The sequence below is a fragment of the Siniperca chuatsi genome, linkage group LG12 (assembly GCF_020085105.1).
Source record: "Siniperca chuatsi isolate FFG_IHB_CAS linkage group LG12, ASM2008510v1, whole genome shotgun sequence".
NCBI classification, from domain to species: Eukaryota; Metazoa; Chordata; class Actinopteri; order Centrarchiformes; family Sinipercidae; genus Siniperca; species Siniperca chuatsi.
In genome coordinates, this window is record NC_058053.1 from 24,022,274 (window position 1) to 24,042,841 (window position 20,568).

At 40.0% G+C, this 20,568-nt stretch overlaps 1 protein-coding gene across 4 annotated transcripts in view; it reads left to right on the plus strand.

Annotated features, from left to right (window-relative positions):
• The window catches only part of tbx15 (T-box transcription factor 15), a 38,436-nt gene extending 27,034 nt beyond the window's left edge, over positions 1-11,402 (plus strand). For all 4 annotated transcript variants that reach the window (XM_044217157.1, XM_044217159.1, XM_044217158.1 and 1 more), the window contains 4 exons: positions 503-670; positions 1,225-1,289; positions 6,588-6,685; positions 9,413-11,402. In XM_044217157.1, the coding sequence (XP_044073092.1) occupies positions 503-670; positions 1,225-1,289; positions 6,588-6,685; positions 9,413-10,245 (1,164 nt within the window). In that variant the 3' untranslated portion in view covers positions 10,246-11,402. The remainder of the gene's footprint in view (positions 1-502; positions 671-1,224; positions 1,290-6,587; positions 6,686-9,412) is intronic.
• Positions 11,403-20,568: the final 9,166 nt, after the last annotated feature.

Sequence of the window (20,568 nt, forward strand, 5' to 3'; positions counted from 1 at the left end):
ACATATGAGGGCCTTCATTCATCATATTCACTTCCTAACCCCTAATCCTTCACAACTACATGCCGAACCCTCACCAAAACCTGATGCAACTGTCAGAAGTTTGAGATCTTTTTGCTAAGGAACTTGTCACTGTGGCATTAAAGAAAATGTAGCACTTTCCATGTTTTCTCTGGTTATTTCTATGTCTTACAAGCAAAAACAGATTAATAAATAATGAGAAGGGGATGTTTTATTTTGCCTGCAAAATGTTCTCAATTTGGAAGATGTCCGGCATCAGTTTTGCTTATTTTCCAAATGTCCTCACAAATATATTTAGGAAACCCAATTACTCACACACACACACTTGTAGATTCACACATGCAAATTTCTGGATCTTTTTGTTTGTTTGTCTTTCTTCAGACATCATACCACCTAGGTGATTGAGATGACTCTTCACAGACTACGCCACCACTGGTGTACAATATTAGCTGCACTTCACCTTCTTTCCTTTTTATATTTTCAGGTCATCCTCCACTCCATGCACAAGTATCAGCCTCGTGTTCATGTCATTAGGAAGGACTTCAGCAGCGAACTGTCTCCCAACAAACCAGTGCCGAGCGGTGAAGGAGTAAAGACCTTCAGCTTCCCTGAGACCGTCTTCACCACCGTCACCGCCTACCAGAACCAACAGGTATGCAGCTCTCATTTTCTTTCCTTGGGATCCTACAATCTCAACAATGAATGCAAAATCAAACAATCCCTGCAAAATGTGCGTCATCTTGCAATTTTTTGAAATCCCTGCAACTTTTCCTGCAAAAAATGGTTGAATTAGAAGAATGCTTGCCAATTTTACCAATCACCATAGATTTCTGTGTAAATCAAATTCAGAAGTACTTTTATAAGCTAAAGTTAAATAAATATAGAGCCTCAGTCTCAAGAAAGTTTTCTTGAGTTTCTTGAGTTTTCTTAATTACATTGGGGAAGGCATTGTCTCCCTAGAACTTGTCCTCTCACTTGAACTTACCAAAATGCAACCATTTCTATTTAAATTCCTAATACTAACCATTTGGATTATGGAGCTAATTGGCAGTACTACTTGGCGTGGTAGAACAGCTTTTAATATTACCACAATTTTTTGCAAAATAGCACAGAAATATTGGCATATTTAAGTGTTTTGGAAAAGGGTTAAATTCATTTTAAGCTGCAATAATCACAGAAATCTCCTTTCCGTGTTCTTGTTTGCAGATCACCAGACTAAAGATCGACCGCAACCCGTTTGCCAAAGGATTCCGGGACTCTGGCAGAAACAGGTACGTTATCACAGTATCTGTTTATCGACTGAGCCGGCGCACAATACAGCCTGTTACTGTGTTTTTCATGTTGCCCCACAGTGTGACTCTGTGTGACCTTTAATATGGAATGATCCTCTGAAGATAGCACTTAGTACCATATGCTGCTGCTTTGTCTGTTGCCAAGAGGAACCCTTCAGATCTGCAGCACAGACAGGCAGAGAGCTATGGGTAGATGGGTTCACTTGTCCACCTTACCTCTCTTTATTTCTATCATTGTCTCATTCATCTCATGAAATGTGCTCAAAATGCAAATAAACTGTTCATGCATGAAAATGTAGAAACCAGAATAAGGAATGAATTAATCAGATCAGCGTCAGATTTAACCTGTTTTACCACCACATCACAAAGGCAGATGTATTGTACACTATCAGGCCATGTCATTCTCTAATTATATGCCCCAAAATAACCCTATACATTGTTTTATTTACGATGTGCAGGTCAGCTCTGATATGATGTAGCTACGTACCATTGCTACGCCCCTAACATACAAGTATACGTCCACCTTTAATCTTAAATGTAAATTATTAGACAACTTCTTCACACGATGATAACGTTCTGTTGAATTTGTACTATTGACACATATCCTTTCATGGTTGAAGAATATAATCTTTACATTTTCTGTGTCCGCAACATCTACAGTGAGCTGTTCATGGAGCTTAAAGTTTGCGCTCATTTGGTGAATGTTATGGAGTTTGCATAGTGGCTCCATTATCCCTCCCTTCTAGGTTAAAAGTGGTGAATTTTTTTTTTTTTTTTAGACGTCTAGGTTACAATCATTGTTTCAACACATTAAAGGACCTGCTCCAGACTGAAATATAGCCATTAAATGCTGTTGAAATAATGATTACATGTAACCTAGACGTCTAGACATCTTTTGACCTGCAAATCACCAAACCAATGCCCACAGGGTTATAACACTGGCATGGATTTTTTATTCCACATTCTCACACACCATACGACTCAGTGAAGCCAGGGAGTCATACAGAATCAATCATTATAAGACTCAAACAGGATTAATTAAGATATGTTCAATTTTAGGCCTCCTATCCCTGTCATAAACTCAAACAAAGACAGGAAGCAACATAAACATGGGCCAGACAACACACACCATGCAGACAGAGACAGTACTGCACTGTTTTCTGTGACCATCAAAATGTGTGACAGCAAACAGCACACACACACCCTGACTGGTCAGACCCTTTCACCGTTCTGTCAGCTGTTGCATCCGCTGTGTTGTCACTACCGGTGTGCTGATGTCAGCCAGACAGAGCACTCCTATTGGCCATGTTACTGATCATCATAGACCTTTTGAGCAAGCTAATGATATCATTACATATGTTTGATTTTGTCAGTAAAGACGAGCCCTCGCTGTCTCTTCCTTACTCGTCTTGTCGCTTTCATAAAGTTTCCTCCTCATTCTCTTCCTTTCCCTCTGCCGTCTTTCCTTCCTCTCTCCTTCTGTCTCTCCTTTCTCTTGTTTCGTCTCTCTTTCTCTCAGTCTCTGAATTATCATATATAACATTTGTGGAGGAGAGGAAGAAGGAGAGGGGGTGTACTGAACCACCAGACCCCTCCGCACATGAAAGCAGTTCCCTCATCTGGTCTGCATTATTGGCACACAGATATTTGAGACATCTTTTTTTGTTTTTCAAACAATAGAATGTTTGATTTATGAACTGGCATTAGAATTTCATTGCAGAAAAGCTACAGATGAAAAGATAACGGAGAATGAGATATTTGTCCGGTGAGAGAGAGAAAAAATGAATTTACCCTCATGTACTGCTCGTGATTCCTTCCCTTCAGCCCTGTTTTGGATTTGTTTTGTTCAGATTCAAATAGGAGCCTCACAGAATTCAGAGTGAGAACTCTGCTTCTGTCACCTTAAAAACCCTTTCTCTGTCATTTTGAGTTTCAAGCTTTGTGTCTAGAGCTGCTTTTTATCTTTGATCATTCATGAATATTGATAGAGAGCTGAGGCTCTGACCCATGACCTTCATACTGCTGCTTTTGCATAATTATGGTGATTTAGAATTTGAATTGGTCACATACTGTAAGTCACTCTGGATATGGTTGCCTGCTAAACATAAAATATAACTGTAGATACTGTATTTCTTAATTCAGTGCATTGTTGTATTGGATTTCACACAACAGCTGGAAGTTTAGATTTTCTTTCCTTTAATGTGGCTCAGATTTGATTTTTAGTCAACAAAAACCTGTATATTTTCAGTTCAATCAGAGGACCGTTTCTCTTGGTATATACAGTCTATGGTATAAAGCATTGTTGATGACAATTACATTTTTGCATCTTGAAATATGGGGATGAGCCCCATATTTTTGCATTAATAATAATAATGATAATAATAATAAAGTCTTCACATTAGATGAAAACTACACCAAGAAAAAACTGGTACAAAAAGTAAGAGCATTATAAACAAAGTAGAAAAAGATCAAAAGAAACATTTAAAACAATTAAAATGTACAAGAAATAAATGCAACATAACCCCTTATGAATAACATCATCATTGATTTGGATGGAGTCTCAGTGGTGGTGGTTGGATGTTGGCATCGGCATTAGATGCAGCTCATTGGGTTAATAAAGGGTAATCTGATTTGTGATTGGCTCCTGTGTGCAGTCAGTGAATGTTGTCTGAAGCAAATTGTGGTGCGTGCAGTCACACCAACATTTGTCTTTTCATTTTATTTAGGAAGGGGGCGAGTTGCATATGTTTCCTGTATTAAATTGATCTTGCTTCCTCCAACTCACACACAATACTTCAATCTGTCATATATCTGACATATATAAAAAGACAAAAAGCTTAATCAAATTTTGGAAACATAAATCCTCACCAACGTGTTTTAATGGGAGAGAACAGAGATGAGAGAGTGATGTGTCTTTCTCTAATCTTTGCCCTGTCTGTCAATTTCTGCTGCACTCCTGCTTTGTTTTTATCTGTCGTTGCCTGTTGCAGCTGCCATGTCACATAGGATCATATAGTCATTTTTATGTCACGTGTACACCACTTAATATTACGAGTCAACCAGTTAGATCAGATGGGGTATGGTTGTGTGCATCATTTTCTACACATTTCATTGTAACAACATATCCGGCATGTTTGGAAATCTTTATCTTGACTCAGATTTAAAGTGCAGTTTGGTGGGTTTGAACAATTTTTGTTGTGCAACATCAGTTGTGATCATGGACATGCTGACTGGGATCAGAAAGGTCGTAGTTAAAATTACAATCATCAGAAAGAAACAGAGAGGATACATATTACGTAACAAAAAGAGAACCAGATTGAAATTCCAATAGAGTACAAATGTCTTGTTGCCATGGCAACAAATACATCTAGTCAAATATTTTGTAATCTACATTAATACTGTACTCGTACTGTAATCTGCCTTAATGGCAACCATCCTATCTAGATATAGTTTCTGCAGTGAAGACTGTGCCTTTAACCAATTCAACAAAATAAAAAATACATTTGCATATTGAGAGAAAAGATTTATCATCCTATAATAAAATAGTATGACTTTCTTGAACTCTCCCTTTTGCAGTCAATTCAGCCAAAATGCAAAAGTGGAGGACAACAGCTGCAAACATTAAAGCAGGTGTGACATCTTTTGTTTTTGTTGCTCTGCCACATGTGTCTTTTAAACATTTCTCAGTTTATGTTAGTATCGGATATGAGTGACATTAACAGTAACAAAAACTAACATACTTTTCTTTGGATTTTAGCAGTAAAGTGGCCACAGTGTGAATGCGGCCTGTTTGCTATGGAACATTACCAACTAATTCCATATTGAAGGAAAATTCAGAATTAATAGAAAGGGCAAACCTGCACTGCTAATTCTCAAATTAATCACCGACTTTCTTAATAGTGTCTTAATATAGAACCCTCCCAAGCTCTAAGTTATGGTGGTGTCGTCAGCTGTGTCTGGTGACAGGGCTTTATGGCCTAGTGGTGGGATACAGCTCATTTGTTGGGTTTTGGTCCCGCAGCAGTGTGACTGTATGAATGAGTGCAGTGATGGCGAGGGCCCGGCCGATTAGCGTGGCGCACTAACGAGCTGCCACAGCCAGGGAGTTAGTGGCCCTAAAATAACATGGTGAGCAGTGACGGGCGCTGGTTTGCCTGAGACGGGGCCAAGCAGTGCACAGGGAAGTAAATCAAGCAGGAAGGAGAACCGCGTACAGATTCAAGATGAAACGTCACCCAGATTTATGTGTACAGTAAAAACCTGCTCCTTTTTAATGGCTCCAGTTTCCTCCGAGCAGGACTCCAGTTTCTGCCTCCCTCTCTCTCTCTCTCCTTCTGATACTCTCTCATTCATTCTGGCTCATTTACCACCAACCTCTCTCATTCACACACAAATATGAACCAATATCACTTCCCCTTCTCTGTTCAATTGTTTTCAATATTTTTGCTCTTACTCACTAAAATTCTTTCCATCTCACCCATATCCATCTCTCTCCCTTTCCACTCATGTATTAGACACACACACTAGTCATATATTTTATGACTATTAATATAAAAATAGCTTTTATTTACAAAGCACGTTTTCAAAAAACAATGTTATAAAGTATATTAAAGTAAAACAAGGATAACAGAAAAGGCGAAATTTGACATTATACAAGACTTAAAACAGCGACATCAGTATATACAGTAAATGACATCTACATCTACAGGACTGTCTGAATGATGGAAGAAAAATGTGAATGCATTTCCCAAACTTTTTGTTTTGTTACCATTATTATGTAGTGTTTCAGTTTTCGTGTCAATTTAAGTGGAAAAATAAAACAAGGATAACGGAAGCTTAATCAATAAATAAGACCCGGATTGTGCAAGATACAAATGATCAAAACAAATCAAAACAAATGCAACAAATCAGATCAGACAATGCTGGCATTGCCTGTTAAAGATCTTTGGACAAGGCTGCAGAGGGATCAGGCTCAAAAGGAATTTAGCAGATAATAGACATAAGCCAGAGCCTGACCATGTAAGGCTTAAAAAACAAACAATAAAACATTCAAATCTGTCAAAATCCATTCTAAGACCCATAATATTAAACTCTTCCCTCTCCATCTCACTCTCCATCAAACTCTCTCTCTCTCTGTCTCTCTCTCTGTGTTCATGTCATCTGGTCAACACACACATGCAGAGGCCATTACTGTCCCGTTTTCCCTTTCTTTTTCTCTACTGCTTTTTCTATTCTTTCTATTGTGTACTGAAATATCTCTCTCTGTCTGTTTGTCAGGACTGGCCTGGAGGCGATCATGGAGACCTATGCTTTCTGGAGACCTCCTGTGAGGACCCTCACCTTTGAAGACTTCACCCATATGCAGAAACAGCAAGGTGTGTATATATTCTTGACACTGTAGAGGACTCTCTCTGTACAGGAGCAAACAACACGTCGATCTCCACAGAAAAATGTTCTTTCTTATAATCCCCCCTCAGTCTGTCTTGTCTACTTCTAATTCAATTTCCTTGGTTTTCCTATAGGATTTTTTTGTACACTAGATATAAATATAGATTTAGTACAAAATAATAAAAGACAAAAAATATTTTTACAAGCTTAAAAAGTCTTGGTATTACTGGCTCTAGAAAGAATCCCTTGTTTTATTCTGAAGGATTGACAGTCAAAGCTGATTGATTTCCACCTGATAACACCCATTTACGGCAGCAAACAAAAAAAAAGATCCCAGATATGCAAGGAGCATTGCTAACAGCAATTGTTGAGTGTTAAAATGCTTTTTATGGCCTTGCTTACTGTCAGACACCCGGCAGAACACGACTTTTCTGACCTTTTCTCCTCAGACAGACACATTAGAGCTCACTGACCCCATTAGAACAGCTTTGTTCCCCCATAAACTTCAGATAAGAGATTCTTCATTCTCGCGTTGTTGCATCGTCTGCTCTTGACAAGAAGAAATTAATGTCAACTGAAAGTCATGATTAGAATAGTCACTGATTGGGATCTTTTCCAATGTGCTGCATAATAGTGAAATCAAACTATTCCTCATTTTGCATGTGATCTGAATCCTTAGCAGCCACTTTGAGAACCACTGTGGTATCACATAATACTCACTGTTGGCATTAATGTACTTTTTTGTTTTATTTTATAGCACTCACTTTGACGTGAATTTGTCAACTTGTTGGCACAAAACAATTGATAGTTATTCTTGTGATTCATTATTACAACAACAGTTGTTAAGAATGAACATAAATATGGTACAATTTGGAGCTAATTAAGCAACATAGTGTTTTTTAAGATTAGTACCAAGGTAAAGAAATCAATTACTGTATAGTTAACTATCTCCAAAACGGAGAGTATTGTACGATGGTAATTAGCATGACCTTGGTGCATGTGCTGTCCCAACCTGAACCCTCTGCATATTTTCCCTGCATATATCACCACACACTGCATCAGCTATGGTTGTCCTTCATTTGAGCTTGGCCATGCGCTTCTCCTCTGGCAGGTCGGCCGGCGTCTGCTGAACTTTTCACATCAGGCAGCACTTGAAAATGAAATTGTTTAACAAATCCTGTGGCTTTTGGACAGCTCCATGACACGAGTCAGCGTAAGCGTCAGCCACCTCCCTTTGTCTCGGCTCCAGCAACGAGACATAGTCTTGGTCATGGCTCATATCAAGGGCCACGCTGCTTTAAAGCAACTCTGTTACCTCACCGACCCTATCTCGGTTATCTCTGGAGGTGACCATGATGTGGTGCTCCGTATTTTGTCTGAGCAGGCGGACATGTGTTTGTTATCATTAAACTCCTCCAAAGTGATTAGGATTTAATCAAAGTCCTTGCGTCTGCAGTGAACCCTGTGTCACCCTGAAAGGACACTGGTGTACGTGTACAGTGTGTGTGTGTGTGTGTGTGCGCGCGCCTTTGCCCTTATGGCACAAGACACCCTTTTCCCTTCAAATAATCAACTATTCTCCCTCGGCACTGAAGCACCTCGAGCCCTTCTAACCAGAGGAAAACATGACATCACCGAACTATCGTCCACTCTTCCTTTTCCTCATATATGTCTACCTTGCTTTCCCTCTCTCTCTCTCCCTTTTCTTTATTTCTCTCCCTCCTTGCAACCCCCCCAAATCTCCTCAAGCAGAGCAGAGTGCTGCAATGATATTATCGAAGTCATATGGTGCAAAACAGAACCCCAGCCAAGAGAGTCCTGGATTATTTAGTTATGCCTCCTCCTCATTCTGGGTTCAAACTGAATTTCTCCAACAGCAAGATGAACCCTGGCCAAATTCTCATTAATAGAGAAATATGCAATTGATATCCCACAGCTATCATTTCACTCTGAAAGGCTTGACTTAGTGGATACATTTTGTGCCAACAATGTTTTTTTTCCTTTTTGATATATATATATATATATATATATATATATGTATATGTGAGAGAGAGAAAGAGGGAGAGAGTCAGGGGCTTTTTATTGAGGAAAGGACTGGGGATGTGGGGCGGCTCTGTTGACCAGACATGGTCAAAACTGAATCCATATTTATCTCCACATACCAGTGATATATTTTACAATACTGTTCATGACCTTGTATCCAGCAGTTTCAAAGAGTAAGGCCCTGCAATTAGTCTGTGGGGTAGGAGTTTGGAAAAGTCCACGTGGATCAACAAGGTTATATATTAAATTGGCGACAGGTGAATTCATAATGTAGCTAATTGCTTATTAGTCTGACTCAGTGCATGTGGACCACTGGGGAAAATGCTCCCATTAGCTATTACTACTGCATTCTGCTTCTGTCTATGTTTTTATGAAGAAAGAGACATGGGTGACTTAGAAGATACATTCTGATGATGAAGAATTTGGAAAAAAAATTGTAATCCATTACAATGTATTACATCCATGTTTGAACAATACATAGTTTGACGTTAAAGCTTTTAGTTCAGAGGTCTGCTTCTCCCTTCATCTTTATGAAAGTCTTTGAGTATTATGCGTATTTTTGCACAGACTCAACCTCGACTGAATCTGAATCTGAACTGATTTTTTAAAATATATTTAAGTGCATGTCAAATGGCACTCTGTTTCACTATCTGTATTTGTGTGTTTTCCAGGTGGAAGCACAGGCACTTCTCCTACCACCTCCAGCACGGGAACCCCCTCCCCTTCTGGTGCGGCACACCTCCTGTCTCCCTCCTGTTCCCCTCCAACCTTCCACCTTTCCCCCAACACCTTTAATGTGGGCTGCAGGGAAAGTCAGCTCTGCAACCTGGGCCTATCCGAGTACCCGGCCTGCGCTCGCAGCAACATGGCAGCCCTGCAGGGCTATGGCGGTCTGGCCGACAGTTCTTACGGACGCCTCCAGGCTGCAGGGGGCTCTGTGGCCTCTGCTCAGCCCTCTGAATCCTTCCTGCCACAGAGGACTTCCTCCTTGATTGCTGCTGGCATGCAGGGCAGCGCTCATGCCTCCCTGACCGGCGGCGGTAGTGGCAGCGGCACTGGAGGCAAGATGGATGCCTACAGCGGTCAACTCGGATCCTTCCCAGCCTCGCAGCTTCAGTACGTGATGCAGGCCGGAGGTAGCTCCAGCTCTGCCTCATCTTCTTCATCCGGATCCTCCCCTTCCTCCGCCCACATGTTCAGCGGGAGCCACCACCACGTGCAGCAGGGCTCCTACAACGCTTTCTCCCTGCACAACCCTTACAACCTGTACGGATACAACTTCCCCACCTCTCCTCGCTTGGCCGCCAGCCCTGAGAAGCCCCAGGGAGGTTTGCTTTGCTCCTCGTCTCCTGCCGGGGCCTTCGCTGAACGCCAGTACCTGTCCAATGGAAGCATGGACACTATGCACATGATCGGCAACACCACCAGTGGCCAGCAGGGCAGCAGCTCCTGTGATGGACGTCAATATGGCTCCTCCTCTCAGATGTCCATGCACATGGTGTAGAAACTGGGATCACAGTCCTACATGTTTCTAAAGTTTTTCAGCTGAAAAGCAAATTTCTAATTTCTGAACCCGGTTTGGTGTTGATGTTGAACCGGTGTTTTTACATGAAGCGTTAATGTACTGAGGTACAAAACAAACCTTTCAGAAAAGGATATCATCTCATGTTTTTGTTTTTGAAGACACTCCACCACTTACAAAGCATTATAGAGGGAGTAAAAACTATTATTTAATTATCTTTGTATTAATAAAGTGAAAATTGGGACAGCAACCTAACTCTCTTACTGTTTCTGACAGGAAAGAAACAACAAACTCACATTGTAATAAGAAGGAGAGGTAGGAGGCCACATGCTCTGGTTCAGAAGGGATTATCAGTTGTGAAGCTGTTATGGTGCAATAGTAGCAACACTCTTTTCAAGTGACTCATTCTTGATTTTTTTGGGACTCAAAGGCCATCCTGTCATGACATCAAGTAACCAAAGAATCTTCACTGTGATCCAGAAGTTTTTACTTCACGCAGCACTTGTGCCATATCGTTTTAGAAATGTCAAGGGGTCAGTGGTTCGCCGTCATGGTCTGGAATGAAAGAGACAACTGGACAAGATTACTGAATGACTCACTGCTCCACATACATGCAGGAGATGAGGTATCTGGACGCTGTGGTGGCCAGATGATGTGCCAAACAGGGTGAACACGCGGACGTAGTTAAGTCAAAGAACTGTACGTTGGGTTAACTGAGGAAATCAGTCTTCATCCTAAAAACTCCCAGCAGGTGTACATGAGAGTTCAGGACTCCACCACACAACTTCATCAACCTGTTATCCTCATAGACTGGAATGGCTTCACTATTTTTGAGTGGATTATGTTTTTAAGCATACATATAAGATGGCGAATGCAATCAATAACATAAGCTTAAAAGTTGTTGTGTGAAAAGTTATAAAAGAAGAAATAGCAAAACAGATTAATTAAAGTATGTTTTGGTGTGTTGTAGAGATGTGTATTTAAGTGCTGAGCAATATAGCAATTTTACAGGCCAATCTGTTATAAAAATGTGTGAAAAAAGGGAAATAGCAAAGTAATTCTTTTTTGAGGCATTTTTAAAAAATGTAAATACAGGTGCCAAGCACGTAAAAAGCTCAATAAACGTTTTAATTCATGTACATGGTTTTGATTTTTTCTCTTTGTTAGCAGTAGGTTTTTAAAATAAACTTGATATTTAAGACAATTATTCTGCAAAAATTAAGAACATACTGTGTTTTCCAACTCAACAGAAGGGAAAATGTTTTTATTAATGATACGCTATGAAGAAATTTCCCTTAAAACTCAGCGGAAACAGGAGTTGCTCATGAAAAAAATTATTTGGAGTACATAAGCAAAACAAATTATAGTGTTTACTGTAGGTAATCAACAAAATAATGATACTTTTACACGCTAGATGTTCTATATTTCACAGCTATTTAGCCCACTGATTAACTATTGGAAATGACTGATAAATTATTATTTTAAACACATGCCCTTTTGAATAGAGTTTGAAATTGTAACTATGGGAGTTGACTTATCAGTCAGTCACAGCCTCTAGGCTACAATAACAATGAATGACATGATTATTAATCACACAAGAGAGTGTTCTCTGCTTATAAAACACACATCTGCTCTGCACCACATCACAGGCATGAGCTTCAAACGCTGACGCAATGCATCGATCATAAACCAAACTGGAAGAAAAAGACCCGAAAAAGACAAATTTTCTCCCTGCTGGTTCTGTTTATTATGAAAAATATGAAGAATAAAGCTTTTGTGCCAACTGCACTCAGCTGCACTGCTGTTGTGCTTGATACACACAAATATGGCACCTGTTTAAAGAGACAGAGAAATCCCCTTGTAATCATTTGAACCTACAAAAGAGGGAAAACATGCAGCATTCAGGATCATTACTAGTCTAGCTTTGTGGTTCCCCTCTCGTTACACAGACACAGACTCTAGGGATTTAGCCAGGGCCAATCAGCGTCCATTACACGGATGTCTTCTGAACAGCTCTCCCCAATCACTTCCTATCATGCGTCCGGCTCCAGCCATGAAATATCATATCTGAACCATCATCAGAAAATGAAGGGGTTGCGGGACCGTGGAGACAGCGACCCAGTATTGGAAACACCTGTTTTTCCAAGCATGACTTAAAATAATGAGCAGGGTGATGTACCAGAGAGAAGCGCATGATTTCATAATTTGGCTCCACTCCATCTATCTGGACATTATTTCCAATAATTATTCACGTTATTTGTCTGATATACACCCCCTCTCTTGTTCCAGCAGCATTCAAAATCACCCTGTCCCCCCCCCCCATCGCCTCCACCCCGTCTTCACCGCAAATTTACCTCAGGGCCTGTTAAATTAGGAGATGTATTTGTAAAGAGGAGCAGTGCACATGGGTCTACAGAGCAGCAGTATGACATAATGCACAGCAGGTCTGTTTTTATACCATAAACTATCCATCAGGTCCTTAAGTGGAAAAGAATGGCCGAGCTTGAGTAACAGCCGCTCTCTGCCTTTCATCGTGGCGTCTTTCATTAGAAACAAAATATGCAAACTATCCCATTGATTGATTAATGGCAGAGTACGGCTGGATCGCCGTAAAACATGAAACTGGAACAACTGGAGGTATAGGACCGAGTATTTTAACGAGCTCCTCTGACAGAGATGAGAGGGATCTGGAGCCTAATCTGCTGCTTTGAGCCCATTTTGAGTGACAGCATGCTGACTGGAGGGTATCCCATAATCCTCCTGTCTCAGCCATTGATCTTTTCCTCCGAACACATTTCAGACATTTTAACAGACTCAGAATCACTCTCTGGGGAACTCTACTGGATGCAAGTCCAGCCGAGGGGGGTCAGTGACCATATGAAAAAGAAAAACTAGGTTTAATTTCTTGGATCTGAGGGTCTGGTTTTGATATGACAGTGTGAGTTTATAGCAGACAATCCAATCAGAAATTCCTGGTAAACTATTGCCCTCTTGTGTTTATTCCTCTCTCATGCTTGAGATTCCTTGGCTTGACTCATCTTCATTGTAAATTATTGCTGACAGGAGACGTAGACCCACTTTTCTGAGGTGTTACAGTGCGCCTGACATGTGTATTGAAACGCTAAATCACTGCTCTTTCACAAAGGGCTTTCACATACCTTCAGCTGCCTTGCGCCAGTTTTTTTTCTCCTTCAAGGAACATCTTGAAACTATTTTAGGATTGATAAAGTCATGATGATACAGATGTCAAGCTTAAAAAAAGAAACATACATACTCTGGTGATGTGGCCAATGGTTTTACAGTCACAGAACAGATCTCTGAAGGCAAGTTGTGTACTTTCTGAAGCACGATGACTCAGAAAGTAGAAAAGTACATGTACTGTAACAAAGTTAATGATCCATCTGATCATTTGCTGCATGTGCCACACATCCGTGCATATCATATTGTAACTCCAAATTTATGACTTAAATATTACTATCAAAAGCTGGTTAGGGAAGAGGAAACCTCAACATGTCACAAATCATCAGCCTGTGATCGTAGATAAAACCATTTAGATTTTGAGAGGGAGTATGTGGCAGTGATTGCCTTCTGTCTGCTGATTATAGACCAAATTACAATGTCAGAATCATGTTTTTATTAAATGATCACAAGAAGACAGTTTGGGTAATGGGTTTTGTTTAACATCTACATGCTACCACTGGCTCAGATTATGGAAAACAATAAAATATGCATAATATAATTATGCAGACGACAAACAAATTTACATAACAATGTCACCAGGGGACTATGGTCCAATACAAGTGCTGACTAAGTGTATTAAACAAATCAACAATTGGATGTGCCAAAATTTTCTTCAGTTAAACAAAGATAAAACTGAAGTTGTTGTTTTTGGAGCCAAGGAGGAACGATTAAAAGTCAGCACTCAGCTTCAATCAGTAATATTAAAAACCACAAACCAAGCCAGAAGTCTTGGTGTAGTCATGGACTCAGACCTGAATTTCAACAGCCACATTAAAACAATTACAAAGTCAGCCTACTACCACCTTAAGACTATATCCAGGATTAAAGGACTTAAGTCTCAGCAGGATTTGGAAAAATTTGTCCATGCATTTATCTTCAGTCGACTCGACTACTGTAATAGTGTCTTTACAGGTCTCTCTAAAAAATTAGACATCTGCAGCTGATTCAGAACGCTGCTGCTCGCGTCCTAACTAAGACCAAGAAAGTGGATCACATTACTCCAGTTCTGAGGTCTTTACACTGGCTTCCTGTCTGTCAAAGAATTCATTTCAAAATACTCCTGTTGGTTTATAAAGCACTGCATGGTTTAGGGCCAAAGTACATTTCTGATCTTCTGCTACGTTATGAACCATCCAGACCTCTCGGGTCGTCTGGGACAGGTCTGCTTTCTGTCCCCAGAGTCAAAACTAAACATGGAGAAGCAGCGTTCAGTTTTTATGCATCACATATCTGGAACAAACTCCCAGAAAACTGCAGGTCTGCTGCAACTCTTTTAAATCAAGGCTGAAGACTTTTCTGTTTGCCGCTGCTAACTTTTACTCTCCTGTTTTATCTTGTTTTTATTTTCTATTTCACTCTTTTGAAGTGTTTTTAAATGTCTTTTTATATTGCCCAAGGTTGCTTTTATGTTTTATGTAAAGCACTTTGAATTGCCTTGTTGCTGAAGTGTGCTATACAAATAAACTTGCCTTGCCTAATGTTGAGATCACAATAATGATAATAATTTCTTGGTCATGACACAATTATTGCATGAACAAGAGAAGACTCTGTAAAGGTAGAATGAGGGTTTCGGTTTGTGTTTGTTAACACATGATTCAATCCTCCTCCCAGCTCAAAAAGCTAGAGAGAGAGAGAGAGAGAGAGAGAGAGAGAGAGAGAGAGAGAGAGAGAGAGAGAGAGAATGACGAGAGGGAGCAGCATTATTGAGAACAAAGCAGTGAAATAGATAAATAAAACATTATTTTCTGATTAATTGAAACCTGCCCGAAGTTTGACACCCAGAAACGTCCCAAACACAGCAAAATACAGGCATATCTGCATCTCTGCAGATACAGAGATACAGACACCGCCACACACTTCTAGTGGTCATAAGTGATGACTGAGAGGGATTATTTTATATTTGTATTTTGTTTTGTAAGTCTATACATTGTTTTTTGGGAAAAATCCTACTCATTCTACCTTTAAATGGGACACTTCAACCCAAAATCAGACCTTGTTGTGTGCAGTAGGAACCGTCAGTAGAAAGATATAGTCCCTACATGAGAAATAGTCCCTACATGAAACTGCTCCCAGCAAATCTGTGGAGTAACCAGGTCATGATGTTTGGAAACAGACAATGCTGTTGAATTTTTCAAAAGTAAGCTGAGTTCCATATAGTCCTATTATATTCAAAAAAATGCAGACATCTCTACGGCCGATATCTCCAAAACTGGGCAACTCACACCAAAACAATCTAGATGGATGAATAGCACCACAGGTAAGAGGAAAAATATGTGGTTTTGATTTTGCGGTGAACTGTCCCTTTAAGGTCAAGATCACAAGCAAAACAGTCTGTAATAGCAAGAATGAAAATCACAAAAATAACACTTGTTCTGGACAAGATTCAGTTTTCTACCCGCCATAATGGTCGTCCTAGGCCCTGAAAAGAAAAATAAGCTGAAAGATGGTGGCATGGGGTAAATTAGTAACTCTGCAAATAATAACCAGTCTAACATCATTTATTGTCTGACAAATCTTGTCTTTAGCATTGTCTTTACTTAAGTGAACTTTGAGTTTTACAGAAGCAGAAACTGTATTGGTTTATTAGCTAGATTATCTTACAGCCTGTTTTGCACTGAAAATCTATTAATTGTGGCAAAAGGGCCAGAGATTTGGCACTTACCAAAATCTATACCAGAGGTAGACTCAATATACCAGAATCCAATACATTTTGTTACTTACTGAACTTTGCTGTGATGTCTGCCATCATCTTGTTGCTGCTAAGGGTGACTTTTTCATTTTGGACTGAAACATTTACAGTGCATCAGGAAGGATTCACAGCGCTTCACTTTTTCCACATTTTGTTATGTTACAGCCTTATTCCAAAATGGATTAAAATCATTATTATCATCAGAATTCTACAAACAATACCCCATAATGACGACGTGAAAGAAGTTTGTTTGAAATCTTTGCAAATGTATTAAAAATAAAAAACAAAAATCACATGTACATAAGTATTCCCAGCCTTTGCCATGACACTCAAAATTCAGCTCAGGTGCATCCTGTTTCCACTGATCATACTTGAGATGTTTCTACAACTTGATTGGAGACCACCTGTGGTAAACTCAGTTGATTGGACGTGATTTGGAAAGGCACACACCGGTCTATATAAGGTACCACAGTTAACAGTACCTGTCAGAGCACAAACCAAGCTATGAAGTCCAAGGACTTGTCTGTAGACCTCAGAGACAGGACTGTATCGAGGTACAGGAAAAATTTCTGCAGCATTGAAGGTCCCAATGAGCACAGCAGCCTCCATCATCTGTAAATGGAAGAAGTTTGGAACCACCAGGACTTTTCCTAGAGCTGGCTGCCTGGCCAAACTGAGCGATTGGGGGAGAAGTTAATTAAGTTAAAAATAATTCCACAGAGTTTGAAAATATCACACATACTGTATATCCTATATGATATTTCAGAATCAGAAATACTTTATTGATACTTTATTTCAAACTCTGATGAAGCAATTAAATGCTGATATTAAGTAAAATAATCAAACCCAAGGTACAAAGTGTTTCTCATGGCTGCAACATTACCTTAAATGTAAATATTCTGGATTTCTTTTACATCATGTTTTGCAAATTTTTTCCACAGTTTAGACAAAACAAAGTTGATTTGTCGATTTAGAAACATTGGTCCTTGACTTAGTAATAAGTAAGTAGTTATATGTGTTTAAACTGTGCTTGTCCTCATAACATGAGTTTGTAATGATGGAGCCACTAGTGTGTTTGGCAGAAGCTAATAAAGAGGTATTTTCAAGCTATAACCTAATGTATCACTAGTTACAAAGACCTTGTTTTGACTACATTTGTGCCCATACACAACCATAATTTTACCCCGAACATGCCAAACCTTATTCCGTATCTTCTATTAAAGACAACCCATAATCTAATCTTAATCCTAAACTCAAACTAACCTTAAACCTTGGTTTGACCAACACCAAACCAAAACAGATTCAAGAACAGAAGACTTGCTAAAATGCCTGCAGTTTTCATCTGTTTAGAGATATGTATGCACAGTCACCCACACTCATAGACACACACACGGAGAGGAGAAATAAAACACACATTCTCACACTCTCAGAAAAAGGCTTCAGCGATGGCATGCAGGTCAACAGGAAACAGTCTAAATTATTTTTCTTCTTCCTCAGGAGGGAGAAGAGATGTTTGAGATATGGTCGACCCGCACAGGCAGGTGGTTCTGATAAAACCCCTGGTCCAGGCTGTCCCATGGTCCCATGTCTGCTGAGTTCAAAGACGCCCCACTGGGAAGCCCCTGTGTCTAAATGAGAGAGGTCCGGTGCTGTGTGGCGGTTTGCAGTCAGGTCCTTAGAGATCCAGCGGATAGTGTGACTGACCAGGTAGGTGACCCGGATATTTAAACCCCCATTGAGGGTTGATTTTAGAGTGTGAGAACTGGAGTGGTGGAGTGCGAGAAGGGTGTGCAGTTGTGCTGATTAATCTATTAGTCGACTGGCAGAAAATTGATCGACAAAGATGTCATTTATCAAGCATGAAGTATTCTTCTCAAATGTGAGGATTGACTACTTTTCTTTATTTTACATAATTGGAAACTGAGTAATTTGAAAACCACACTTTGGGCTGTGGGAAACTGTGATGGGCATCCCAGGAAGAATTAATTTGTGATTTTCAGGTCAAAAGACATCTAGATGCCCTGCAATCACCAAATCAAATTACAGGAACTGGTGGCTATTTTTTTTTTTAATTGTACAGAAAAATGTTGAAAAAATATTGAACAGATTAATGGATAATGAAAAAAATTGCAACCCTAAAGTGGAGGCAACAATGGATTCTATGTGTTAGCGTGGGTAGAGCAAAAACTAATAATGTAGTAGTAAGGGCACGTCCACACGCTTCAGCCGCGTTTTTCAGTCGTCTGTCTCAAAGACGTATTACGGAGCAGATGCGATTACATCTTAATCAATCCAGTTGTCTACACAGGCCGTGCAATGGTTCCTGTTTTACTCACGCATAAACACGACCCAAAGCGTATTTTTACACTTCACTAATATTTTCTTCTATTGTATGCACATAAATACTGAGTGCTGCCAAAATGCAGTTGACCTACACTCAGTACTGTGCCTGAATGCATCTTGTGTAGACACAGAAGGAGGACTGAAGCTGCTGCTCACCTAACGTGCTGCTTCCGCTATACGTGTAGACAGTGTAAGACATTTTCATGATAAACATCCATTTTATCTTCCATAATATAACAAATGGAGGGTGTAAAGGGACAAAGAGAGCAGGTTGAGTTGTGGGTCCAGATACAGTGAAACAGGTGTCCTCAGACCTCAAGCAGGAGAAATGAAAATTAGGAATGGCATCTTGTTTTCATCCCTCTGACATTCTGACTCTGTTGACTGGTGGCAATAAAATATGAGAGCTCTGGATTTCCCACTTTTTCAGTATGACATCTTCTATTTTTAGGATATACTTTGTCACTTTGTGTTTTTAGGACTAGGGATGTAAATAATAGTCAAAGACATTTTAATGTAAATTCATGTCTTGTTTTCCTTATTTTATTTTCAACAACACACCAGTTCATCAAAGAAAAGCTTTGATGACATTTTGAGTGTTAAAGGCTCTGTGTTAAGTAACTTTTTGAAAAAAAATAATCTGCTGCACAGGAAGTTCTGTGTTTGTGTTACACCAAAGGAAAAACTGGCTAGTTAGCATGGGCCGATACAGCTGCTGAAAAAAGGGATATCAAAGGAAACTGGTTAAAGCAAAGGTGACACCACAAAACCATCTGGATTTACAGATTTAGCAATGGTCCTATGAGGTTTCATGGCTATTTTCTTATCCCTGAACCATGACACTTGATGGATGAATACTGCACTTAGAGTAAATTAAATAGACATTGTAAAGGAAGATACTGCATCTTCAGTATGCAACTAAATTCGGTACAAGCAACAATTTTAGTACCATGTTGCAATAAGACGTAGGTATAAACGGTTGTGGAAAAATATATGGTCTCTTAATAATGAAGGGTCTTGCCTTACAATAAGCCACTGATTTTAAACAGCTTTAAATATTAATATATTCTTAACAGTTTTTGGCCCAGAGGTTCAGCAGCCTTTACTTCCCAAAAATCGGGGTTCAGACAATCCATTACGTGTCCTTCCTAAAAAGAAACTAAAAAGCTGAACTTTTGCTATGGAAAGCTGATGTAATAGACTTGGAGTAAGTACCAGGAAGGTGTAGTTTATTCACAGGCGGACACAAGAAATGTCAGAAAGTTTAGACAAACATAACAGTTTTTGAAAGTCGATTGAGTGAACCACAGTGTTACTGACAACTGGAGCTGTCTGAACTATCTCCGCTAAGCTCCACTCGCTGGTTCTGCAGGCATTTTACATCAAAGCTATGAACCATTTGCAAGCACTGTTAGCACTATGGCCCAGGTCTGCTCTGAATGAAAGAGTACAAAGGAGAACAAGCCAGAGGTCAGTGCCATCCCATAAAAACAACAATGCTTATAAGTGTGTGCTTACAGCGTGCCGCCCTTGTCATTCTCAGGCCTTCTGAGAGGGCATTCAGAGTTTTCCATTCGCTACGCTCATTATTTTCACAGGAAGTTTGTTTATCGGTCAACGTCGGGACGATGCGAACAACCAGGCAGATTTGAAAATGCAGACCTAATACCCCTGGCTAAATATTCTGGAAAATATTCAGCCCAACACACATGCGTTCTATAAATCACCTTTATAATGCTTGTCACATAAAATGTTACTATGACTGTGGGCTTGAGAGCATGTCCGCTGTGTTAAAGCTGGCCTGATTTCAGGACAGCCACGCAGCTCTCGGTTCTCCCCTCCACCATCAATCTATCTATGGGGACCATACGTGCCTGCTGGTGCGTGTCTGAATGCAAGTTTGAGAGTGACAGCTGCGCTCTCTCATGGACCTCACCTGCACTGGCTGGGCAGAAGCCAGGGACAGATTCGCAGAAATTTCACGGTGACATTACTGAAGCCGTCAGTGAGCGAAGTGTCTGACTTATTACTCT